This window comes from Mobula birostris, chromosome 29 (genome assembly GCF_030028105.1).
Source record: "Mobula birostris isolate sMobBir1 chromosome 29, sMobBir1.hap1, whole genome shotgun sequence".
In the NCBI taxonomy this organism is placed as follows: Eukaryota; Metazoa; Chordata; class Chondrichthyes; order Myliobatiformes; family Myliobatidae; genus Mobula; species Mobula birostris.
Window position 1 is genome coordinate 1,389,625 of NC_092398.1, and position 25,980 is coordinate 1,415,604.

Sequence of the window (25,980 nt, forward strand, 5' to 3'; positions counted from 1 at the left end):
TGTCGGAATTGATGGATTTGTGGCCAAATTTTGGATGTTACGAAGAAAGGTGGTGGGGCCACTAGTGCTGTGAAAGCAGAGAGTCTGCAGGTTAGAAGAAAGGGCAAAGAAATGGCAGATGGAATATGACGTAGGGAAGTCATGCACTTTAACAGAAGGAATTAAGGCATAGTCTACTTTCTAAATGGGGAATGAATTTAGTAAGTAGAGGTGGAAAGGAATTGGAAATCCTAAATTTTAACTTGAGATTGAGTCAGTAATAAGCAAAGCAAATACAATGTTAGCATTCATTTCAAAAGGACTAGAATATCAAAGCAAGGATGTAACGCTGAGGCTTTATAAGGCATCGGTCAGACCGCAGTTGGAGCAGTTTTAGGCGTGCTGGCATTGGAGAGGGTTCAGAGAAGGATTATGACAATGATACTGGGAATGACGCCTGAGGAGCGTTTGATGGCTCTGGGTCTGCACTCGCTGGAGTTTAGAAGAAAGAAGGGGCTGCATTGAAACCTATTGAATATTTAAAGGTCTCAAGAAAGTGGCTGTGGAGAGGAAGTTTCCTATAATGGGGGAGTCTAGGATCAGAGCGCACAGACTCAGGATAGAGGGGCATCCGTTTAGGTGAGGAGGAATTTCTTTAGCCAGACGGTGGTAAATCTGTGGAATTTGTTGCCACAGATGGCTGTGGAGGCCAAGTCACTGGGTCAAATCAGAGGTTGATAGATTCATTATTAGTAAGGACATCAAAGGTTCAAGAAGGCAGGAGAGGAGGGTTGAGAGGGAAAGTAAATCAGCCATGATTAAATGGCTGAGCTGAATGGCCTAATTCTTCTCCTATGACTTATGGTCTTATGAAGACAGACACAGAAAGAGAGCAGAGCTTTGAGATTACTTTGTGTGAGGGTTGTCCTCACACAGCATCTTCCAGTTCGAGTCAATTGATGATTGTGTCCATGAGAAGACTGGAAGTGAGTGAATCCTGGCCAACATCCTTAGAGGAAATAGCAGAAGAGAGGAGGATCACCTTGATTTCTCACCACCTTCGGGTTGTGAAGAGTGAAGCAGGATGTATGAGATAACAATCAGGCATCTGTTACCATGACGAAACGCACATCTGCTCTGCAGCCAGGTGGTTCTCTTCTAGGCCATCATGCTTCACCACAGTAACCTAATTTACCACGTGTGTTTGTCACCTACACCAGTGACATGGGAGGGAATTAGGTGCATGTTAGTGAGCAGTGAAGAAGGTTGTCCAAGGTTCCAACAGAATCTAGATCAATTCAAAAAGTAGGCCAAGGAATGGCAGATGGAGTTTAACTTCAAAAAGTGCAAAATGATGCAGTTCGGGAAGTTAAACCAGGGCAGGGCAGGGCAGGGCTAACACAGTGAATGACAGGGCTCTGGTGAGTGCTGCAGAACAGAAAGACCCAGGGGTATGAATACATTGTTTCCTGATAGTGGAGACACAGGTAGACATGTGGTGAAGAAGACATCCAACATGCCCGTCGTCATTGGTCAGGACACTGAGTACAAGAATACTGGAACACTGTGGGCAGTTCTGGTCACTATGCTCCAGGAAGGATGTGATCAGGGTGAGAGAGGGTGTAGAAACGTTTCACAAGGATGTTGCAGGGACAGCAGAGCTTGAGCTATGAGGAGAGACTGGACGGGCTGAGATTGCTTTCCCTGGATTGAAGGAGACCAAGGGCTAGGCTTATGGAGGTTAATAAAATCATGAGGGGTGGAGTTAGGGTTGATGATCAAAGTCTAAAACTGGAAGGCATAGGTTTCAGGTGAGAAGGGAATGATTTAAAGGGGCATTAAATGTTCCCCGAGGGGCTACTTTTTCACCCAGAGGGTGGTGGGTATATGGAACAAGATGAGGTTGGAGAGGCAGCTATGATTACAACATTTAAAAGACATTTGGACAGGTACATGGATAAGAAACGTTTAGAAAGACATGGCCAAATGCCGGCTCAGGTAAACACTTTTGATAGTATGGATGTGATGGGCTGAAGGGCCTGTTTCTGTACTCATCATGACCCTAGGACCAGCAGTTCAAACAGAAGCCAGACTCCTGTGATACAGGGTGTTATCTGGTGTTTGCACTTCATGGAATCTCAGCTTTGTTCTGTACTTAAAGGAATTTCACACCAGAACAGAGAACAGTAGAAGCTGATCTGAGACAGAAGCAGTCTGACAAAGAGTCCCTTCGCACAGGCGACACTCAGTAGTCACCAGCACCCTACACAACTTGTCCAATGGTTCTAATTCCACTATAGGGGTGTGTACACCACCTACAGAACTTGTCCAATGGGTCTAATGCCTCTGTAGATGTGTGTACACCACCTACAGAACTTGTCTAATGGTTCCAATGCCTCTGTAGATGTGTGGACACCACCTACAGAACTTGTTCAATGGGTCTAATGCCTCTGTAGATGTGTGGACACCACCTACAGAACTTGTTCAATGGGTCTAATGCCTCTGTAGATGTGTGGACACCACCTACAGAACTTGTCCAATGGTTCCAATGCCTCTGTAGGGGTGTGTATATCAATGACAAAGCCGGCATTTATTTCCATACAGTTTGCCTTTGGGAAGGTGGGTGAGTGGGTGATGGGGGCACCAACTGCTGCTCTGGAGAGCACTAATGCATACATTGCATAGTTGTTCACATCCTAACTCCACTCAGGACTGCAGTAGCGAAGCTACATCCTGTACCTGAGTTACTAGAGTTGATTCCATGCTAGCGACACACTCCGGTATGTTTGATTGCCACCGGAGGGGCAAGAGCGATCAGTAAGGGGAGCAATCATCCTCTGGGGTCTTCACTTACCCATCCACACCTCCCCGAACTGCCCGGCTCCCAGCTTCTGCACCAGCTTCAGGGACTCTCGAGACACCTCCCACTCATCATGCCACCACGGCTTCTGCGGCTTGTGAGTCTGACAGGGCTTCTTCAGGAGCTGACATAACCCATCGATGTTATCTGCAGACAGAGTGAACTCAGTAAGTGGAGAGCAAGGCACCAACATTCCACTCTCACACTGCTTCTGGGCACAGTGTCTGGTGTCAGGGACGATGGGGCGGCATCGAACAACCCTAATATCCCCTCTGACCTCAGTCCCTCATGTTTATATTTACATATTTAGATATTTAAAGTAGAGGTTGATAAGTTCTTGATTAGTCAGAGCATCGAGGGTTATGGGGAAAGGCAGGGAATGGGGTTGAGAGGGATAATAAATCAGCCACGATGGAATGGCGGAGGCAGACTCGATGGATAGAATAGACTAATTCTGCTTCCATGTCTATGGTCTTACAGTTTTACGTCCATCTCCAGCTGGGTCCTGATGCAGAGAGTGAGCCAGCCCTGCACTGGACATCAGGATAAACCAAGTGAACAGGGTTTGGCTGGGCTGCACTGTGTTGGAGGGGTGGGGAGGGGTGGGGAGGGCTAAGAGCAGTAAATAGTCACAAGAGGCCACCTCAGGACATGTTGGCAAGGATTCCAGATCAAAAAATGAGCAGAGATTCTTCCTGGGGCAGTGGGGGTTGACTCCCGTGAGCCTCCCGGATCTGCCAGTGTCACGCTCTCAGAAAGGGGCCCGGGACGTGAATTTTAGATTCAGATTGGGCTCCCTTGTGCCACCCGATCTGCAATGTCCGCCAGTTTAGCTCCACAGAGAAGCATCCTCACTGCTGCTCTGTACGGTGAGAGACGGAGCTTGCTTCTTGTTCCCCTCACGCTCTCTATGTATACGCCCACAGCCTTTACACAGTGTTGCCAGTGTGGGTGCGACATTGCCCCGTCCAGTGCCTGGCTGATGAAGATTAACCATACCAAACATCAGCCTTGGACAATTGCTGCCGCTCGCCAATAGTGGGGTGGGATGGATGTTGTGTTGACCCAGATTAGCACCTTGTTATTCCTGGGCTTTCTCAAGGTTGATAAACCTCATGAACTTTTCCATCTCTCCAGGGGGGTGGGGAATAACCCGGGAGCACTTTTCCCATGGACTTGAGACCATCGGTGACTCCATTACCAAAAACAGGACTTGATGCATCAAGTGCAAAACTTTCAGAGGTGTTTAGAAGAGCAATGGTATATTGTTATTGTGAGCACAGACTTACAGGAGTAATGATCGACCAGCTCATGCAGAGTATTAAAGGTTATCCGTGGGGAAATATAATATCCTCCTTTATCCAGAGAGCGGATCTTATAGTGTTTCACCACGTCGCCTTGTTGTGAGTCGAAGTCCCTCACAGACAGCGAATAAGAGCCTGTGCCAAGACAAATCTAATTTAGAACATAGAACAAAGAATAGTGCAGCACACACAGGCCCTTTGACCCATAATGTTATACTGAACTTATAACCTGCTCCAAGGTCAACCCAATCCTCCACTCCTACATAACTCTCCATTTTTCTATCATCCACGTACCCATCTAAGTGTTTCTTAAATGTCCCTGCTGTATCTGTGTCCACCATCACCCCTGGCAGGGCATTCCAGGTCCCACCACTCTGTGTAAAAATGTTATCTTTGACATTCCCCCCTATACTTCCCTCCGATCACCCCAAAATTATGTCCCCTTGCATATCCTGTCCACCTGTCCTAGTATCAGCAGCAAAGTTGCCGGCAGTGCAGTCAGCCCCTTCACCCAGCGCTCTGAGACAGGTCGTTAGCAGCAAGGACCCCATCACTGATCACCGGCTCTTCTCACTAGCTGCCGATCTCAAGGTAATCCATTTACCCAGTGCACTGTTTCCGGTCAGTTAGTTCCCTTCATATAATAAACTGATATTTATTATATTTCAGCCTCTTGCACCCTTGAATGTGCTGTAACCCTTTATGGGCCACAATACTGGCTGGTTCTTCAAGTCCAGATATAGAAGTCAGTCGGTAGACGTGGGTGCAAAGTTGTTCTCATTGTAAGTTGTGTGACTACCCATCAGAGGAGCTAATGTTTCATAATGTCATCTTCATCTGGCTAACCCCAGGTGCCTGACCAGTTTATGTCTATTCACCGGCTTAACGTAGTTTAATTGTCAGCAGAATACTAGCAGAGACTGCCACGGACCCCGAATACTGTTGTGTTCCCCTCGGTGTTGAACCTGCCACGCTGATACCTGTAGCTCCAGTGAGCCAGGTTCGGTTCTGACCTCAGGGGATGTCTGTGTGGAGTTTGCATGCTCACCCTGTGAGCCTGTGCATTTCCCTTGGGTGCTCCTGTTCCCCTTTGTCACTCACGTTTGTCACAAAGTCAAGCAACTCCAGTAAATTTCTTAAACATAATTTTCCTTCCATGTTGACTCTGCTTGACTTGTCTTCAAGGCTCCTTAAGAATGGATGTTGGCGCGTATCTGATAACATACGTAGAACATGAAACAGTCCAGCACAGTACAGGCCCTTTGGTCCTTTGGTCCACCATGCTGTGTTGACTTTTTAACCTACTCTAAGATCAATCTAACCCTTCCCTCCTGCATAACCCTCCATTTTTCTATCATCTCCAGTATGTGCCTACCTAAAGGTTGCTTCAATGTCCCTCGTGTATCCACCTCTACCACCACCCTTGGCAGAGTGTTCCACACCACTCTCTACCTGAAAAACCTGCCTTTCACTTCCACTCCTATACTTTCCCCAATCATCTTAAAATTATATCTCCTTGTATTAACTATCTCTGTCCTGGGGAAAAGTCTCTGGCTGTTCACTCCGTCTATGTCTCTTATCATCTTGTACACCTCTATCAGTCACCTCTCACCCTCCTTCACTCCAAAGAGAAAAGCCCTAGTGTTGTGTGTTTAATATTTCAATAATAGTTGAGTGATCTTATATATGTGTGAGGTGCTAGTGTAATCATGTATGCAATTAACTTATTTTTACATATAACCTGTAATTAATTATTTAAGCAAACAAGAATGCTTAATCAACCTATATATACAGGTTATAGGTAAAACAAAGTGCATACATGATTACACTACTACATGATACGTGCGCACCTCATTTAAAGTAAAGATGAAGTTACATCCGTTCAGACTCCTTTGAATTAATTTAATATTTTGAAGTGACGAAACCAGTCCTCATAAGACATGCTCTCTGATCCAGGCATTTGCCTGGTAAATCAGATACAACACAGGGTAAAGGGTCAGTGGAGAGTATGTTACATCAGTGTTTAAAACAAGTGAGGACGGAGTTATTCCTTCTGGTCAGTTGTGCCTCATCACCGGTGTGTTATATCTAGTGGGACTGGAATCGATAACTGAGTTTTGACCAACAAGGTTGGTGGGAAAAGAGGCTTGTCTCTCTATCATCGTCATAGAGTACGACAGCACAGAAACAGGCCCTTCAGCCCAACTAGTCCATGCTAACCCCAGTGCCCATCCAGCTAGTCTCCGTTGTCCCATAACCATCTAAACACTTCCCCTCCGTTGACCTATCCAATCTGGTATGAGTCTATTGAAATAGATGAGGTGACACGGCTCGCATAAGATTATTACAGTGGCAGCGACCCGGGTTCAACTCCCGCTGCTGTCTGTAAGGAGTTTGTACGTTCTCCGCGTGACCGCGTGGGTTTCCTCCGGGTGCTCTGGTTTCCTCCCACACTCCAAAGATGTAAGGGTTGGTAGGCTAGTTGGTCACATTTGTGTAATTGAATGATGTGGGCTAGTTCAGTCGAAAGATCCTGTTCCCTGGCTGTGTTTCTAAATAAACCTACTTACTAGTCAACTGTCGCTGCTGGGGCAAGCTGTGGTTAATCACTGAGACATATCAGCGTTAATCTGTGGCCGAGGCAGCACAGCCGAGCTCACTCATGTCACTCTAGTTACAGTGGGTCCTTGGCTGCACTCTTTGGTCGGGCTGCCGAAGGAGTCGCGCAGATCTCAGCCCTCGCCGGCCACCCCTCAGCCGGCGTGTGACCTACCCTTCGTGGTCTCGCTCTCTCTGATCAGGTACGAGCCCTGCGTGTTGCCAGCGGCCAGGAGCTGGCGCTCAGCTTCCTTCCGGCTCAGACCCTGGAAAAACCACCTGGAAAGAGGAGAATGCTGAGGGTCAGAGGTGAGGTGTGGGTGAGGTCGGGCGAGCTCAGACACACTGAATCCCCGTGGGGAGCAGGGTGGTGAGCTCACATTTCTGGGAGTGGGACGTGAAGTGTGGAAGCGGAAGGACCAATCCCCAATGCACTGAATTCCTGGTGGGAAGGGGTGTAGAAGCAGGAGGAACAAGCAGGGAATCTGATTCAGCACATGGGAACACACACACCGCAAGAGAGCACATTAAAAACAGGGACTCAGCTAGACACCACCAGAAGTCAGAATTGTCCAGGGGAGGCGACTGGCTTTGCACAGGTTTTACACAGTTTTGTTCTGATTGTAAATCATGCCATCACCCATCGGGGGAGCCCAAGCAGTGCAATGTAAGAGCAAGGAATCTAGTGGAGAATCTCAGCGGGTCAGGCAGCATCCGTGGGGGAGAAGGACCTGTCAACATTTCGGCTTGAAGCCCTCTTATTTCCCCTTGTGTCCCCAGTATAAAAATGACTGCATCCTGAAAACCCAGGTCCCTGAGCAGCGATGTCCATTCATTGGATTTAAGTGTTTGCTCCTGATAAAGAATGTCGGCTCGAAACGTCAGCTCTTTATTCCTCACCATAGATGTTGCCTGACCTGCTGAGAACCTCCAGCATTTTGTGTGTTGATCTGATTTTCCAGCAGCTGCAGAACATCTCGTGTTTGTGTAGTTTAAAGTACAGCCCAATATTTTTTAAACTGCAGAAACACAAGCGGTATGGAGTGTATGGGGTGTCCAGGGAGGGGCAGTACCTCTGCTGAGGGGGCTGGCCATCTCCATTCCCGGGCAGGTCACTCACCTTTGGTCCCCACCGGACACTCAGCTCTCGCCTCTGCGTGCGAGGGCTGCCACACCCCGGTACTCCGCTCCGACAGGCGGGCTGGACCAGGTGAGGGGAGCTGGCAGGCCTCATTTCCTGGTGGGATAGGGCGATGGCTGCCCTAGTGTTAAAAGTCAGCTCCAGCAGACCAGTCAGATGAGATCTACAGTGAGATCCAACGGTCAGGAAGGTGGTTTTGCAACGCTCCGTGGAGAGCGAAGGGCGGGTCAAAGCACAGAGACATCACGGTCATCCACTGCAACTAGGGAAGACCCCAGTTGTGACGATCGCTCGTATTACTGGGCACAAACTGCTGAGGTCAAGAGAGTGGAACTGTCCAGTGCAACAGTTTTTCCACTTTAAAAACTCTCCCACACAGGTCCCACACATAAAAATTGCTGGTGAACGCAGCAGGCACCAGCAATTTTTATGTGTGTTGCTTGAACTTCCAGCATCTGTAGATTTCCTCGTGTCTGCACAGGTCCTTTTGTGCTGTCATTGTTGGATAAAATGGACAATCAAGCAGTTTAAAATGCTGAGGAACTTTCAGTAGAGTACTAGTTAACAAAGGGCCCAGAGACTCCAAGCACCATTGTGTTGCCCTTGGTGTCGAACCTGCCACAGATTCCCTCAGCTCCAGTGACACAGCTTCAATCCCCACCTCGGGGTTCTTGTGCTGGTCAACTGACCGGAGTGACCACTGAAATCTTTAACCTCTTGCCTCTGCAGTGTGTGACACCCTTCTGCTTCAATTATACCGGTGCCCAAGAACAGCTTGGTAATGTGTCTAAATGACTATCGCCCAGTTGCACAGTGATGAAGTGTTTCGAGAGGTTAGAAGTGAAACGTAACAGCTCTTGCCTGAGAGGTGATTTGATGGATTTGCAGAGTATGCCAGCTGGAAAATGAATCTGAGTTGAATATGGTGACATATAAGTACTTTGATAATAAATTTACTTTGACTTTTGAACTTTGAAATAATAAGAAACAGCTGACTAGTGGGTTGGGCGAGAAGGATACGGGTCGTGGAGACAGAGGTGTGAGAGTCAAGCATTGGGAAATGAAGGCTCTGTGACACTATGTTGAAACTGATACGAAGGGAATGAACCCATGATAGACAGACCAAACCCTGATAGACAGATGAACCCTTGATAGACAGATGGTAGTGATAGACAGACCAACCCCTGATAGACAGATGAACCTGTGATAGACAGATGAACTCGTGATAGACAGATGAACCTGTGGTAGTCAGATGATCCCCTGATAGGCAGATGAACCTGTGATAGACAGATGGTAGAGCACCAGAAAGTGAGCCAATGTCCTGGGCAGACAGATTGGTTTTCCAGACAGATGCCTCGCGGGTACCAAGGTCCGTGGGCAAGGCAGCATATCGTGGATGGCTATCTGATCCAGTTTATCATAAACACAAGAGATTCTGCAGATATCTGAAATCTTGAGCAAAACACACAAAATGTTGGAGGGACTCAGCAATCAATCTTCACCAGGGAAATAGATATGGAGAAAGATCACCTCGTTAAATAAAGAGGAAAAGAGAGAGAAGCCTTACGATTCAATCTCCAGCGTGTGTGCTTGAGCCACAAAGTTGTACGGGATATATCCTTCTTCTCCAGTTTCCAGCGACTGGGCTTTCCACCACTCCCCCTCCCTGCAAAATGGCGAGAGCGATGTTAGTTACTCTGCCTCAGATCAGACACATGTCAGAGGTAAGTATGTGGAATGTGCTACCAGGGCAGTGGGAGTGGCAGATTCAGACCATAAGACAGAGGAGCAGAATTAGCTGTGTGTGTGTGTGTGTGTGTGTGTGTGTGTGTGTGTGTGTGTGTGTGTGTGTGTGTGTGTGTGTGTGTGAGAGAGAGAGAGAGAGAGAGTGAGAGAGTGTGTGTTGGTGTGTGTGTGTGAGAGAGTGTGTGTTGGTATTTCTGTTTGTGTCTGTGTGTGTGTTTGTGTAGGTCTATGTGGGTGTCAGTGTGTGTGTATATGTATGCTTGTGTTTCAGTGTGAGTATGTGTATGTGAGTGTCTGTGTGTGAGTATGTGTGTGTGTGTGTGTGCGTGTGTGTCTGTTTGTGTGAGTGTGTGTGTGTGTGTGTGTGTGTGTGTGAGTATGTGTGTGTGTGTGTGTGTGTGTGCGTGTGTGTCTGTTTGTGTGAGTGTGTGTGTGTCTGTGTGTGTGTGTGTGTGAGTGTGTGTGTGTATCTGTGTGTGTGTGTGAGTATGTGTGTGTGAGTGTGTGTGTGAGTGTGTGTGTTTGTGCATGTGTGAGTGTGTGTGAGTGAGTGTGTGTGAGTGTGTGTGTCTCTGTGTGTCTGAGTGTGTGTGAGTCTGTGTGAGTGTGTGTGTTTGTGTACATAGATCTGTTACTTTCACTCCTCTTTTCCTGTTTACACAAACTGTAGAAGTGTTTACAATTTTCTGTTATATATCTCCTACTTTATTGAAATACTCTGTCTGCACCCTTTGTACCTGGTCTGCTAGCTGCTCTCTCCCCAGTCTCTCCCACCACTCACCGTTGAATCACCCTCATCTGGTCTCCTTTCTTGAATTCCAGGTCATCGTGATGAGTTTTCTCATAATTGTACAAGGCGACAAATATATCATCACCTGAAAAGAATCAGACCATTGGATTTTAACAATCAGTTTGGAGGATGAACAAGGATGTTCATTTATTGCAATGTACTGTCCAGGCAAATGTTTGCCGTCCCTCTGCCGGTCTATGTAGCTAGACAGCACAATCGCGTAACAGTCAGTCTGACACTTTACAGCACCAGCAACCCAGGTTTGATTCCCACCGCTGTCCGTAAGGAGTTTGTACACTCCCCCGTGACCGTGCGAGTTTCCTCCAGGGGCTCCGATTTCCTCTCACATTCCAAAGGCGTACAGCTGAGGGTTAGTAAGCCGTGTGGGTGCCGGAAGCACGGTGACACTTGCGGACTGTGTTGGTCACTGACGTACACAGCACCCTTCACTGGATGCTCTGATCTCTCAAGGTACGAGAGACACATAAAACTCAGCCAATCAGGATTAAAAACGTAAACACGAGGAATTCTGCAGATGCTGGAAATTCAAGCAACACACATCAACTCTGATGATGATGGAACCAGCAACGTTGATGTGTGTTGCTTTAATCAGGATTAACCTGGCCTCCAAAGGGAGCTGGAGACGGACTTTAGGAAGAGTATTTTGCAGGTGGCGGGAAGGTGGTGAAGCAATGGGGCTGATGGAATTATCCTACTAGGAGCCTGGCGGACTGGCCTGGAGTAATGTGGACATGGAGAAGATGATGGAATTGTCCTACTAGGAGCCTGGCGGACTGGTCTGGAGTAACGTGGACATGGAGAGGATGTCTCCTCCAGTGGGGAGTCTAGAACCCGAGGGTACAGACTAGGAATATAAGGATGACTCTTTAGAACGGAGGTGAGGAGGAATTTCTTTATCCAGATGATGGTGAATCTATGGAACTCATTGCCACAGACAGTGGTGGAGGCCAGGTCACTGGGTGTATTTAACGTGGAGGTTGATTAGTCAGGGTGTCAAAGGTTATAGGTAGAAGGCAGGAGGATGGGGTTGAGAAGGATGATAAGTCAGCCATGGAGTTGACTCAATGAGGTGAATGACCTAATTCTGCTCCTATGCCTTCCCGTTGTATAGTGAGTGGCCTGACTCTGCAATTCAACACTCTGATGCATCTCAGCAGTTTCTGAAAGGAACACCAAATATTTCACGCTCTCTGAGAAGCATCAGAAGGGGGTTGATAAAAAGGGGGGATTAGTGAAGAAACTCGGTATAGGGAAATTCAATCTTTGCACCAGCAACAACCAGTGAGGCCAGTAGAATGCTGGACAACTTCACCAAGAAGGATGCCCTGGAAGAAGTGAGTAAGCTGTACAGTGACCAACCAGCTCTGGTCACTGAGAAGCCAGTGACGGATAAGGCTCAGCTCATGTATCAAGGACCAGAGTATGGAACTGTTCAACTGGGAAAAGAGACATTTGGGTGGGAGACCCCTTACTATATTCAAGATGGTACAGAACAGGTTTCATCCAGAGTACTATGTTGAATAATGTGTGCTTCGATGATCAAACATAAATAAAATAACTTAGTGGCGAAACATTCTTCTTCCTAAGGAGTTTAGGATGAGCTTCTTGCTAGAGAGATGAGGGTGCAATCCATAAGACCACAAGACACAGAAGAAGAATTAGGTCTTTCAGCCCATTGAGTCTGCTCTGCTGTTCCACCATGGCTGATCCTGGATCCCACTCAACTACAGAGAGGTTTAAGGAAAGACCAGTTATGGTGATGTGGAGACTTTAGGTCTTTTCAAGGAAGGCGAAGGAAGACGGACAAATTTGTTCTCCCAGATAATTTGTAGTCTTATTGTTTTAATTTACTTATATTGAAACATGTTTTTACAGATTTGAAGTCAGGCCATGTCTACTACATATTCTGTAAATTAAAATACAGAAGTTTCTGTACCTTCTGGAATTGAGGATAATTGGAGTTAAATCTTTATTTCTAAGGTGGGATGGGCAGGTATGTAAGGCAGAGGTTGATAGATTCTTGATTGGTCAAGGCATGAAGGGTTATGGAGAAAAGGAAGGAGATTGGGGCTGAGAGGGAAATGGATCAGCATGATGAAATGGTGGCGAAGACTTGATGGGCCAAATGGCCTAATTCAGCTCCTACATCTTCTGGTCTAAATATTTCAGAGTTTGAGTGGGAGGAAATTTCTGACATCATACATAAGGTTAATCGTTCACATCCAGATCTCCCATGACTAAGAACAACAACTAGCCTTGTATTGGTGAGAACTTACCCAGAAAGGGTGAAGTTGGTGGAGATTGCGGAATATAGGACACCAAAGGATCTCGTATTTCTGGGAAATTCTATAGAATGAATGGAAAACAATGGCAATGTCAGTCTGGTTAAGTTGTCTTCAACCATAAACAAGATGTGATGTTCCATCCTCCAGGTTCGGTTTCTCCCGGTGAGAAGAAACATCTTTTCAATCTCCTCGCTTTCCAGCCCTTCTGCTGAGCACCCCCCCCCCCTCAGATCTGCCATTCCTGCTGTTTCATGAAGGTATAATCTTCTAGAGCAGGTATCATAGAACAATACAGCACAGGAACAGACTCTTCCCTCTGCCTACACAATCCTTCCATTTTCTTCACATCCATGTTCCTACCTAAATATCCCTCAAAAGTCTGTAATGTCTCTTACCTCTACCACCACCCCAGGCACCCGCCACTCTATATGTAAAATACTTGCCCCTCACACCTCCTTTGGAATGATCCCCTCTCACCTTAAATGCATGCCCACTGGTATTAGACATTTCAATGTCGGGAAAATGATATTGTCTGTCTACTCTTATCAACGTTCCTCATAATCTTATAAACGTCTATCAGATCTTCCCTCAGCTTCTGCCACTCCAGAGAAAACAACCCAAGTTTATCCAGCTTCTCGTTATAGTACATGCCCTCTAGTCCAGGGAGCATCCTGGTAAATCTCTTCTGCACCCTCTCCAAAGCTCAACATCCTTCCTATAATGAGGCAACTAGAACTGTATGTAATACTCCAGATGTGGTCGAACTAGTGTTTTACAAAGCTGCAATATAACTTCCTGACTTTTGAACTTAATATCTTGACTAATAAAGCCAAGTAAGCCATATGCCTTCTTAACCACTCTATCAACCCATGTAGTTACTTTCAATGAGATATGAAGTTGGGTTCCAAGATCCCTCTGTGCATCAACACTGTTAAGGGACTTATCTTCAACCGCGTGCTGTCTCTGGTACTGATTTCATCGCATCTCCATCCCTGAGGCCTGACATGGTCATTTTGTCAGAAACCTCCAAGCAGGTGGCCATGGTAGAACTGACAGTGCCTTGGGAAGACCGGATTGTGGAGGTGTTTGAGCATAAGAAAGCCAAATATCAGGACTTGGTAGAGCAGTGCCAAAGTCAGGGGTGGAAGACACAATGTGAGCCGACAGAAGTGGGATGTAGAGGCTGCTCACTATGCAGACCCTACTCGCTCCTTGGCATTACAGGGGCTGCAAAGAAAAGAGCCATGTGGACTGTTACAGAGGCTGCTGAGCAAGCCTCCAGATGGCTATGGATCAAGAGGTGTGACCCATGGACCAGTGCTGCTGGGAAACCAGCCACATGGGTGAGAGTGGCTGATGTTTGAAAGGTCTGAAACACCCGATGACCCCAGGTTACATCACTGATGATATGTCCCAGTGCATCCTGGGATGTATCTTAGTATCTCTTACTGCCTACAAGAGGGCAGGCCAATTTTTATCCCAGCTCTGAGCATCAATAACACAGCTCTGCAGGTCACCACTCTCCACGTACACAGTCAAACACTTGAGTAACACTGGTAAAGAGTGTGTCTTTGGTAAACAGAGGTTTAGCTTGAGTAAATATTGTGCTTTTGGTTCTGGTAAAAAAGAAAGTTAAAGGTTAACTGAAGACAGCACAGGTCCAATAGACATAAAGATCAGATGCAGTTGATTATCGCATATCACCGCATATGGGATTATTATTTAGTTCCATTGAATGTTATCAAAGGCAATATTAGATTTTCATTCTCAGTATCAGGTATTTTGGACAATTGTGAGCAGTTTTAGGCCCCTTATCTACGAAAGGATGTGCTGACACTGGAGAGGGTTCAAAGGAGTTCACGGAAACGATTCCGGGATCGAATGGCTTGTCATATGAAGAGTGTTTGAGGTTCTGAGCCTGTATTCACTCAAATTCAGAAGAATGAGGGGTGACCTCATTGAAACCTATCGAATGGTGAGAGGCCTTGATAGAGTGGATGTGGAGAGGATGTTCCTGATGGTGGGGGAGTCTAGGAGTGGAGGACACAGCCTCAGGGTAGGGGGCATCCTTTTTGAACGGAGATGAGGATGAATTTCTTTAACCAGAGAGTGGTGAATCTGTGGAATTTGTTGCCATGGACAGCTGTGGAGGCCAAGTCTTGATGAATATTTAAAGCAGATGTTGATCAATAACGTAATCATTTACTGGTATTAGTTACAAATTCGTTGGTACAATGGGGACCATTTGAACAGTGGGAGCATTTGGCCTTCTAGATTGAGAAGGAGCTGATGACTTCTTGATGCACATTAAGACATCAATTTTCCTATTTCAGAATTACACTCTTTGTGGAGGCTCATGAACAATTGGAAAAGCCCACCTATGTCAGATGCAGCGACAACATCGTGCGTCCCCAGACTGGAAATTTTGTTCAATTATTACTGAACCGAATGCAGTAATTGGAAACTGATGTGGGTAACTTCTCCCCCACCCCAAACAGGAATCAATTGTTGCCCATTTTCTCCAGTCAGCAAGACCAAGGAATTGATTGTGGACTTCAAAAGGGGAAGTCAGGAAAACACACATCAGTCTTCATCAAAGGGAAAGCTTCAAGTTCCTGGATGTCAACATCTCAGAGGATCTGTCATAAGCCTAATGCTTTGATTCAATCAACTTCGTTAGGAGTTTGTGGAGACTTGGCATGTCACCAAAGACTTGTGCAAACTTCTACAGGTGCATTTTGACCAGTTGCATCACCGTCTGGTGTGGAGGCTCCAACACACAAGACTGCAAGAAGCTACAGAGGGCTGTAGTCTCAGCCAAATCCATCAGAGGTACAACTCCCCCACCATCGAGGGTACCTTCACGAGGTGGTGCTTCAAGAAGCTGACATTTATCTTTAAGAACACTCATCATTTGGGACATGCCCTCTTCTCATTCCTACCATCAGGGAGGAGGTACAGGAGCCTGAAGACCCCTCTTCTCATTACTACCATCAGGGAGGAGGTACAGGAGCCTGAAGACCCCTCTTCTCATTACTACCATCAGGGAGGAGGTACAGGAGCCTGAAGACCCCTCTTCTCATCACTACCATCAGGGAGGAGGTACAGGAGCCTGAAGACCCCTCTTCTCATCACTACCATCAGGGAGGAGGTACAGGAGCCTGAAGACCCCTCTTCTCATCACTACCATCAGGGAGGAGGTACAGGAGCCTGAAGACACACACTCAATGTTTCAGGAACAGCTTTTTTCCCCTCCGCCATCAGATTTCTGAACAGTCCTTGAACACTAACTCATTGTTCCTTTTCTTTCGGTACTATTTATTTATTTTATAAATTATAATAATTGTATGCTTTTCCTCTGTACTGCTGCCACAAAACAACAAATATCACAGCATATGTCAGTGATAATAAACCTTATTCTGATTTCGATTCCGATTCCCATTCCCATTCTGACTCCGACTCTAATTCTGATTCTGATTCTGACTCTGAATCTGATTCTGATTCTGATTCTGATTCTGATTCTGATTCTGATTCTGACTCTGATTCTGATTCTGATTCTGATTCTGATTCTGACTCTGATTCTGATTCTGATTCTGATTCTGATTCTGACTCTGATTCTGATTCTGATTCTGACTCTGATTCTGATTCTGATTCTCATTCTCATTCTCATTCTCATTCTGACTGACGCTGATTCCATTTTCGACTCTTATTCTGATTCTGACTCTGACAAACTGCTTCCACCTACTGACTCCCCAACACATTTTGCTTTCGGTTTCTCATTTCGACATCTCTTTCCCCTTTGATTGAGCTCCGCCCTCACTGGGTCGCTTTGCTGTAGAGTGCTTTCTGGTCCTTGTTCCATGTGTTCAGCAGCACATAGAACCTCGATGGGCTGCTGCTGATGCCCTGCATTCCAGGACCCAGTCACCTGGGGTCTGAGAAGAACGTGTTTTGTGTCTGGAAGCTAGGTCCTCATTCTCAGCTCTGAGCATCTCAGCAAGCTGTGAAGACAAGAGTTCCAAATCGATCCATTTCCAGAAAATGACTCACTCAAGCTGCTTCAGGAAGCTGAAGTGTGTCTCTCGAATTCTGTTTAACTTTCCACATGCACAAGATGCTAAACCCAGCTATGTAACTGAACTGGGGCAGGAAGCGGAAAGGGTGGAGGTCACTTGTGAGTCTATAGCTCAAAGTACATTGATTAACGAAAGGAATGTAAACGTCAGTAACTGTTCAGATTGTATTGCTACGATAGACCATTGACTAGTCTCAGACCCCTCACTAAGACCAACTTCAGAATGAGAGTTAGATTTGTATTCACTGATATATGTTGTGAAATTTGTTGTTTTTTTATGGTAGCGGTACAGCGTGAGGCATAAAAATCACTATGAGTTACAACATCACATAAACAGTGAGGGGGTGCTCATGGTTCACTGTCCATTCAGAAATCAGGTGGTGAAGGGGAAGAAGTTGTTTGTAAAACATTGAGTCATGTGTCTTCAGGCTCCTGTCCCTCCTCCCTGATGGTAGTGATGAGAAGAGGGGTCTTCAGGCTCCTGTCCCTCCTCCCTGATGGTAGTGATGAGAAGAGGGGTCTTCAGGCTCCTGTCCCTCCTCCCTGATGGTAGTGATGAGAAGAGGACAAGTCTTGGGCGGAGACCTGGCTACTGAGAGGTGTCATTTGATGCTGGATTGGAACATTGTTTTTTCCTCCCATTACTGATGTATGGAAACACCAACACCTTTGAACGGAAATTCCTACAAAAAGTAGAGGATACAGCCCAGTCCATTACAGGTAAAGCCCTCCCAACCACTGAGTGCATCTACATGAAACCCTGTCGCAGGAAAGCACCGTCCATCATCAGGGACACCCCACCACCCAGAACATGCCATCTTCTCAGGGTGAAGGTACAGGAGCCTCAGGACCCACAGCACCAGGTTCAGGAACAGTTACCACCCCTCAACCATCAGGGTGAAGGTACAGGAGCCTCAGGACCCACAGCACCAGGTTCAGGAACAGTTACCACCCCTCAACCATCAGACTCTTGAATCAGAGGGGATAACTTCACTCGACCTCACTCGCCCCATCACTGAACCGTTCCCACAACCTATGGCCTCATTTTCACAGGCTCTTCATCTCATGTTCTTGTTATTTATTGATATTTGTGTTTGCATAGTCTGCTACCTTCTGCACCCTGTTGGATGATCTTCCATTGATTCTGTTATGGTTATCATTCTATAGATTTATTGATTATGCCACAGGAAAATGAATCTCAGGGTTGTATATGGTGACATATCTGTACTTTGGTAATTAGAATTACTATGAAAGTTACTTTAACTACTTTGTCAACCACATATTTAACTGAAAATAATAATTTATTCTACTTAAACCCGCGTTCACTGACAAAGCGACTCACTTGTTGCAGGTACTGCTTCTGCTCTCGTTCATATTCCATTCGGCACTGCTCACACATGTCCTCGATCCAGTTGTCGTCATCGTAGTCTGTGCTGCAGTTACAGCCCATTGTCACTGGAAAACAAAGAGCATTCACCTTAAACCACAGAGACCAACGTCTGCCTTGGGGTTATGCAGATAGACGCCTCGCTCTGCAGGTGCACACTGAGTGTTCTTTTCACCCACTTCTCGATGCATCTAAACACAGAGAGTAAATTGAACACTACAGCACAGAAACAGGCCCTTTGGCCCATCTAGTCTGTGCCAAACTCTTAATCTCCCCCTCCCATTGACCTGAAGATGAACTATAGACCTCCATACCCCTCCCATCCACGTACCTCTGCAAATTTATCTTAGATGTTGAAATCGAACCTAAATCCACCACCTCCACTGGCAGCTCGTTCCACAGTTGCACCACCCTCTCACTGAAGAAGATCTCCCTCAGGTTCCCCTTAAATGCTTCAACTTTCACCCTTAACCCGTGACCCAACCTCAGTGGGCAAAGCCTGCTTGCTTTACCCTGTATCGCTGTGGCACGTGCCAACTTCTGGGGTTCAGACACTCTGACTCTGCGGAACGAGGCTCGCTGGCACGGCCCTTTCAAAGATTCAGGCCTACTCTGCTGATTGGCAGCCATGTTTCGGCACCAGGATTTTAATACTTGAAGTGCTCCTGAACCGTGGTTCGCGGTTCAGTGCTCTATCGTCAGTTCAACTTCAGATTCTCATCGAGCATCTAGTTTAGAACCCCGTCTTTGCACCATGTCTCGATTCTAGTCTCGGACACTCCAGCAGCTGGGTCCTTACCACCCTCGCCAGGTCTCTTGTCACATATCTGTAACCCTCAGAATTTTTATACCTCAAAATAATGTACAGACTCCTAACAGTGGGAATTGAACCCTATCAGTGATGACTGGTGCCGTAAAGGACTTGCTCCAAACGCCCATTCACGGTCGTTATTTGTTTCCTTCCTTTCCCCAGGCTTGGAGTTCCACCTCACCAGGAACTGAAGACGCCAAGGCTCCAGTCATTACCTGTGGTTTCATCATTCACAACAGGCCCATTTGCTCCGGAGGCTGAATATTTTTTATTTTAAGGATTATTACAGGAGCGTGCTAGGGTGCCCTGTGTGCTGACATAGTTGAATAAGCAAATAACACACACTGTGTGGCCCATCCATCAACTCACAATCAGGGCAAGCAAGCCATACAGTGCCTCGAGTTCTGGTCGCCTCATTATAGGAGGGACGTTGAGGCTTTGGAGAGGGTGCAGAAGTGGGTCACCAGGATGCTGCCTGGTCTAGCGGGCATGTGCTATCGTGAGAGGCTGGATAAACTTGGGCTGTTTTCTGTGGAGTGCCAGAGGCTGAGGGGAGATCTGATAGAGGTTTACAAGGTTATGAGAGGCAGAGATAGAGTAGAGAGAGACTGCTTCCCAGGGTTGAAATGTCTAATACCAGAGGGCATGCATTGAAAGTGAGAGGGGTTGGGTTCAAAGGGGATGTGAGGGGTAAGTTTTTCACTCAGGGAGTGGTGGATGTCTGGAATGTGCTGCCTGGTCTGGTGGTAGAGGCAAAGGCATTAGAAGCTTGTAAGAGACGTTTAGATAGACACATGAATGTGAGGAAGATGGTGAGATGGTGGGATATGGACATTGTATGGGTAGGAGGGTTGAGTTTCTTTGGGAGGGGGTATGATTTACTTTTTAGCTGACTTAGCACAACATTTTGGGCCCAAGGAACTGTTCCTGTGCTGTACTGTTCTACGTTCTACGTAGAAGTGTGAAAACAATTTTGTTGATAAAAAAATAGCTATTTTATTCATTTGACATTACACTTTTGGTCAATTAAAGCTGAAACATTTAAGAATGATGAGACTGACATGGGGTTCAACTTCCTGTAACTTGCAGAGTGTAGATCTGTGATGTTGGTGCAGTGTCGAACTTCTACCCCCAACCCCTGATTCCCAAACTTCTCAGTTGTGATCAGTCTGCACTCCCTTCTCCTCTCAGTCTCACTTCTCCTTCACTTTCCTGTTTAACCACAGTCGGGGAATTCATGATTTGAGTAGAGGACAATATGAATTTTAATACATTTTAAAGGATCAATAATTTGGAGAATAAAAGTTTCATTCACAAGCACCTTTCACGAGCAGAACGGTTCCCCTGTTTATACCAACAGTGCTATTTATCCTGTCCACATCCAACGCAGAATCTTTCCAGGTATGCAATGCCACTTGACGAATTTTATTGAAATATTTATATTGTTACATCACTGAGATAAGATGAGCATCCGTAAGGCTGGTATTATTTAGAGAAAATTAAGGCTCACTGTTATGCATACACTTTTCCGTTGGTGCAGGCATTTCCAGGAAGTTTTAAATTTAAGTCCTTTGATCTCCTTTGATCCGATAGTTTAAAACTGTGACTAAACTTCGCAGTAAAGGACAGTTGGAGTTCCAAGCCGCATTGAGAGGGAAGAAGGGTTGCCATGGTAGCATATGGGTTAGCGCTGCGCTATTACAATTCGGGGGGGGAGGTCAGAGTTCAGAGTTCAATTCCGACGTCCTCTGTAAGGATTCTGTCTGTCCTACCCCCTGGAAGCGTGGTTTTTCGCCACTCTCTGGCTAACGAAATTCTGCCTTATCTTTGTTCTAAGTGGCCATCCTTCTGTCTGAGGGGTTCCCAACCTTGTTTCATGCCATGGACCCTTACCACTAACCACGGATCCTCGGCTGAGAACTCTTGCTCTGCTCTGAGGCTTTGACCTCTGGTCCTAGACTCCCCCAACGTTGGACACATCCTCTCCACACCTCGGCCTTTTATTTCACCATTTTAAAAACCGAATCATAAAAAGGTTCAGCAGAGAAAGAAGCTTTTCAGAAGGTGTGCAGGCAACCTGAGATAACTTTCGCAACACAAAACCAACTTAGTGACGTGCGATGAACTCAACAACACAAAGGCAGGAGGTTTTTTCCAGCTATTTTGTTCTTGCAACATTAACCAGGAGGTTTGTATACCAAGGACCTGAATTATTGCTGAGAATCCCTACCACCCATCCCGCAATCTCTTTGACCCACTACAATCAGGAAGGAGGTACAGGAGCATCAGGACTAGGACTGTCAGACTGGGTAACAGCTTCTTCCCTCAGACTGTGAGACTAATGAATACCCTGCCACCACTGAGGCCTTGTCACTAGGACAGCAAGCTGTTTACTGTTTACCTGTGCTGTGCACGACATGCCCTTTGAATTATAATTTATTAACATATTGATGGTAAGTAATATTTTGCTTTATGTGCAGTGTATATTATTTTGATATTCCTTTTGTGGATGCACTGTGGTCCAGAGGATTAGTGGCCGGAGGTGTTGATCAGCCTTACTGCTTGAGGAGAGTAACTGTTTTTGGGTCTGCTGGTCCTGGTGTGGATGCTACATAGCCTCCCTCCCTGATGGGAGTGGGACAAACAGTCCATGAGCAGGGTGGGTGGGATCCTTCATGATGTTACTGGCCCTTTTCCAGCACCTTTTCTGTAAATACGTCCCTGACGGTGGTGGGTAGGCTAGTGCTGACGAAGTGTTGGCCAGTTATGATGACCTGTTCTCGAGCCCTCCTAATGAAATCCCAAATATTTTTTCAAAATGCTCTTCTGGGTGCAAAATCTTCCTCTAATATTTTTAACCTCAGCTTTTCAGAAATACATTTATTTCAGAGCTAAGTTACTGCCAGCAGTTACCGTTTCCACTATTTCCTGCTGATCCACTTGGGAATGGAATGCCTTTACTGCTTTCCCCGGGACTTGGAAACACTGACAAATATCTGTAACAAAGAAATGGCGTTACACTCTGTCAGAGAGCCAACTAGTGTTCCTAGTTACCAAAGGAAAGTTCTCTTTCCAGCAGTGAAGGGGGAGACCAGGAGAAGTCCAACTTGGTCACTTGGCACCGTTACACACTTGTCCGGTACTCAGTCTCATTCAGTCAGGGAGTAACAGTTGGGTACGTCACCCAGGAGGGTAGGCTGGTGTTTAGTGCAATGTCTGAAATGCCGTACCTCGTACAGTGCAGCACTCCCTCGTCACTGAGTACAAATTCCTCTCTGGATGTAGGGCTCAAGGTTTCATAATTCAGCTTAAACTCAGAATGCTCTGAGCCGTGAGAACTCTGTCTACAAAGTGTAGTGGGCTGTCTCTCACATAGTGATGAGTTGGAGTACAGGAAGGAGTTAGAGAGCCTGGTGACGTGGTGTCATGGCAGCAGCATTTCCGTTAATGTCAGCAAAACTAAAGAGCTGATCATTGACTTCAGAGAGGAGGGAGGTCACACGCTCCTGCCTACATCATTGGTGTGGAGGGTGAGATGGAGGAGAGCCCCGAGTTCCTGAGAGCCAACATTGTCAGTATCCTGTCCTGGTCCTACCACAAAGACGTCAAGGCATGAAAACTCACCAGCACTGCCAGCCTAATCAAGGAGCCCACCCACCACAGACAATCTCTCTTCTCCCCTCTGTGGACTCTGTCTACACTTCTCACTGCCTCGATAAGTAGACAGCATAATCAAACACCCCACCCATCTCAGACATTCTCTCTTCCGGAAGATACAAAAGCCTGAAAGCACGTCCCACCAGGCTCAGGGACAGCGTCTGCCCCGCAGATGTAAGGCTATTGAACGGTTCCCTGGTCTCTTGGCCTCGTATCTACAATGTTATGATCTTACTTAATTTTTACAAGAAAGAATATAATTAGAACAAAAAAAAATGTCCTTGTCATAAACTCACAAAGTCATAGCCTACACGAAGTGGTGGGGCGCCAGGGTAGTGTAGTGGTTAGCATAACGCCCGGGGTGTCAGAGTTCAGAGTTCAATTCCAGCACTGGAATTACTCACAAACCCTCACTCATATGCCTTTGGACTGTGGGAGGAAACCGGAGCACCTGGAGGAAACCCATGTGGTCACAGAGGGAACGTACAAACTCCTTGCAGATGGTGGTGGGAATTGAACCTGGATCACAGGAGTTGTAAAGCATTGCACTGACCACTATTCTACGATGAATGCTTTTAGCGCAGTCTACAATAACGCTATGTGATGGCGTTGGTATTTACTTCCCATTTGCCATTCCCTCAGGATGAAAGGTGACTTCCTTCCACTCTGGGTCTGTGACTCTTGAGACCTTTATGGAAACAGAGCCTCCTCCACAGACAGGACAGGATATGGTTCTCATGGCGGCTCCGTGCTGGTCCTGTGAAATCCTCTCACCACAACCATTGACCTTCTGTGTGCTTCTGATGCATCAACCTGACCCTTCTTCACTTGGTCCATTTGTGCCGAGGGGTTCCCAGGACTTGGTGAGGATACCACCTTTCAAGGAAGCTTTCAGAACCTCGTGATTCCATTTTACTGTCTGCCTGGAAATCTCCCACCACAGAACTCGGAACAGTCTCCATTTTGGATGTCTGGAATGTGCTCAGTTAAGCTGCCTGACGTTCATCATCATCATGATGTGCCGTGTTGTATGACATCATCAATATGCGCCATGTTGTGTGATGTGGGCGATCATGGTCGTTCCATGACCATGATTGTTCTTGGCAAATTTTCCTATAGAAGTGGTTTACCATTGCCTTCTTCTGGGCAGTGTCTTTATAAGATGGGTGACCCCAGACATTATCAATACTTTTTAGAGATTGGCTGCCTGGTGTCAGTGATCGCATAACCAGGATTTGTGATGTGCACCGGCTGCTCATATGACCATCCACCACCTGCTCCCATGGTCACATGACCCTGAATGCCCCGGGGGGGGGGGGGGGAGGCTCTAAGCAGGTGCTACGCCTTGCCGGGGGGTGACCGGAAATCAAACAGAGAGGAGGAGCGCGTTACTCCTCCTTTGGTAGGGACGTACCTCTCCCCATGTGATATTAACTCTCAAAACTCCCCAAGTTTACTGTAAACCCAGGTGGAGCATGCCCATGCCCAGGTGATGTTTGGGTGGGTGTCATGGGCTCCTTCAAACAGCTGCACAATCACCTTGGCAATTTTCTTTGGTATTTATTGGTTCAGCACAATATTTTGGGCCGAAGGGCCTGTTCCTGTGCTGTACTGTTCTACAACACAGATTGATTTGAGCTATGCTCGGAAAGGAGTGACGCTGGAAGCTAAAATGGAACTACTGACTCAGAGCTCCAGTGACCTGTGCTCAGTACTGACTTCTGCTGCTGCACAGTCTTCCTGTGATTGCTCAAATTTCTCCGGCTACATCCCCAGTTTTCCCCCACGTCCCCAGGATATTGTTGGTAATTAAATGGTTGTTACATTTTGTAACCCCATAAACTAATCGAAAGAAAAACATGGGAGTGAGAGATACTCGTGTATTTAGTTTTTCTTTTAGTTAGGCACTCACACATGATGTGATGCCGTAATAACGTACGCCATTCACGTACTTTTACATATAACGCATAATGAATTATGTAAACAACAATGAATATTTAATCAAACAATATATTTACAAGATTACTCAAACATTACTGAAATATTAAATACAAAACACTCCTCCCTGTCACATGTCTTGTAAAGACAGTGCCCAGATGAAGGCAATGGAAAACCACTTCTGTAGAAAAATTTGTCAAGAACTACCATGGTGATGGAAGGTTCTTGGACCTCCTTGGTGGTGATTGTAGGAGTTGACTCTGGGACTGCAGGAAGTGGCTCTGACGCCTCTGGGCACCTTTCTTCTCCAACAATTGACTCTGCTCTCGTCAGGAATTTCTTTGTAATTGTGGATGCATCTACCAAATGTCCTGAAGTGTTCCCAATGCCACGCACACTGATGGGGTGTTGAAAAGCCCCTTCTCAAGGGCTGGTGTTGCAGAACACTTAGTCATCCAGGTAACACTGAGTACCTGGGGAGCGTTGCAGCATCTGGTCCAGTGCAGGTGCAGATACTACTCCAAAATAAGTCTATTATAGTGATAAAGCCCTTCATGAGCATTTATGGTGAGAAACGCTTTGGACTCTTCTTCCATCTCCATCTGTAGATAGGCCTCTGCTAAGTCCACTTTGCTGGAATGTTTTCCTTCAGAAAGGTTTGCAAGGATGTCCTCTTTTTTGGGCAGAGATCACTGCTCTGCTTTCAGTACTGGGTTGACAGTGACCTTAAAATTATCTCAGATCCATTCTTTGTGGTATCTGGAAACACTGGCATTACCCATGGGCTGCACTCAACCTTGAAAGGAATTCCTTCAGCCTCCGGGTGATCGAGCTCACTGGTTACTTTATCATGGATGGTATAAGGAAATGGACAGGCTTTGTAAAGCTTGAGAGTGGCATTTTCATTTAACAATATTTTACCCTTGATATGTTTAAGTTTTCTGATGCCATCCTTGAACTGCTGTGGCATCACCCAGTATCTTTCTTAATTTGCTTTCAGTTGACTCTGTTGCTGGGGATGTGACATGCAAATGGCGGATGGATCTCCAATCAAGTTGTAGTTGTTTCAGACAATCATGGCCCCACAACTCTGGCCTTCCCACTTTTACCACATACACGCCCAATGTAGTTTGTTGGTTGTTGTATTGCACTGTTATGAATGTCATTCCCACAGGAGTTATCTTTTCTCCAGTATAAGTTCGTAGTTGGTTATCAGCAGGCTTCAGTTCAGTATCTTTGAAATGCTAATCAAACTTTTTTTGTGGAAGGACTGAAACAGCCAAGCCCATATCGAGTTCCATTTTAATTAATTTGCTGTTCACTTCTGGTGTAAATTGCTTATCTATTGTTAGTTTTCACATTGTAAATCTTTAGGCTGCTCAGCCCTG

The 25,980-nt window shown here is 46.3% G+C and overlaps 1 protein-coding gene across 2 annotated transcripts in view; it reads right to left on the reverse strand.

Moving 5' to 3' along the window:
* Positions 1-25,980, reverse strand: part of LOC140190250 (proto-oncogene tyrosine-protein kinase LCK-like) — a 103,174-nt gene that overhangs the window by 45,468 nt on the left and 31,726 nt on the right. For both annotated transcript variants that reach the window (XM_072246817.1, XM_072246816.1), the window contains exons 2-8: positions 18,142-18,254; positions 12,716-12,785; positions 10,410-10,503; positions 9,450-9,548; positions 6,917-7,020; positions 4,129-4,278; positions 2,834-2,986 (exon numbers count right to left, since the gene is read on the reverse strand). In XM_072246817.1, coding sequence (XP_072102918.1) covers positions 2,834-2,986; positions 4,129-4,278; positions 6,917-7,020; positions 9,450-9,548; positions 10,410-10,503; positions 12,716-12,785; positions 18,142-18,249 — 778 coding nt within the window. In that variant the 5' untranslated portion in view covers positions 18,250-18,254. The remainder of the gene's footprint in view (positions 1-2,833; positions 2,987-4,128; positions 4,279-6,916; positions 7,021-9,449; positions 9,549-10,409; positions 10,504-12,715; positions 12,786-18,141; positions 18,255-25,980) is intronic.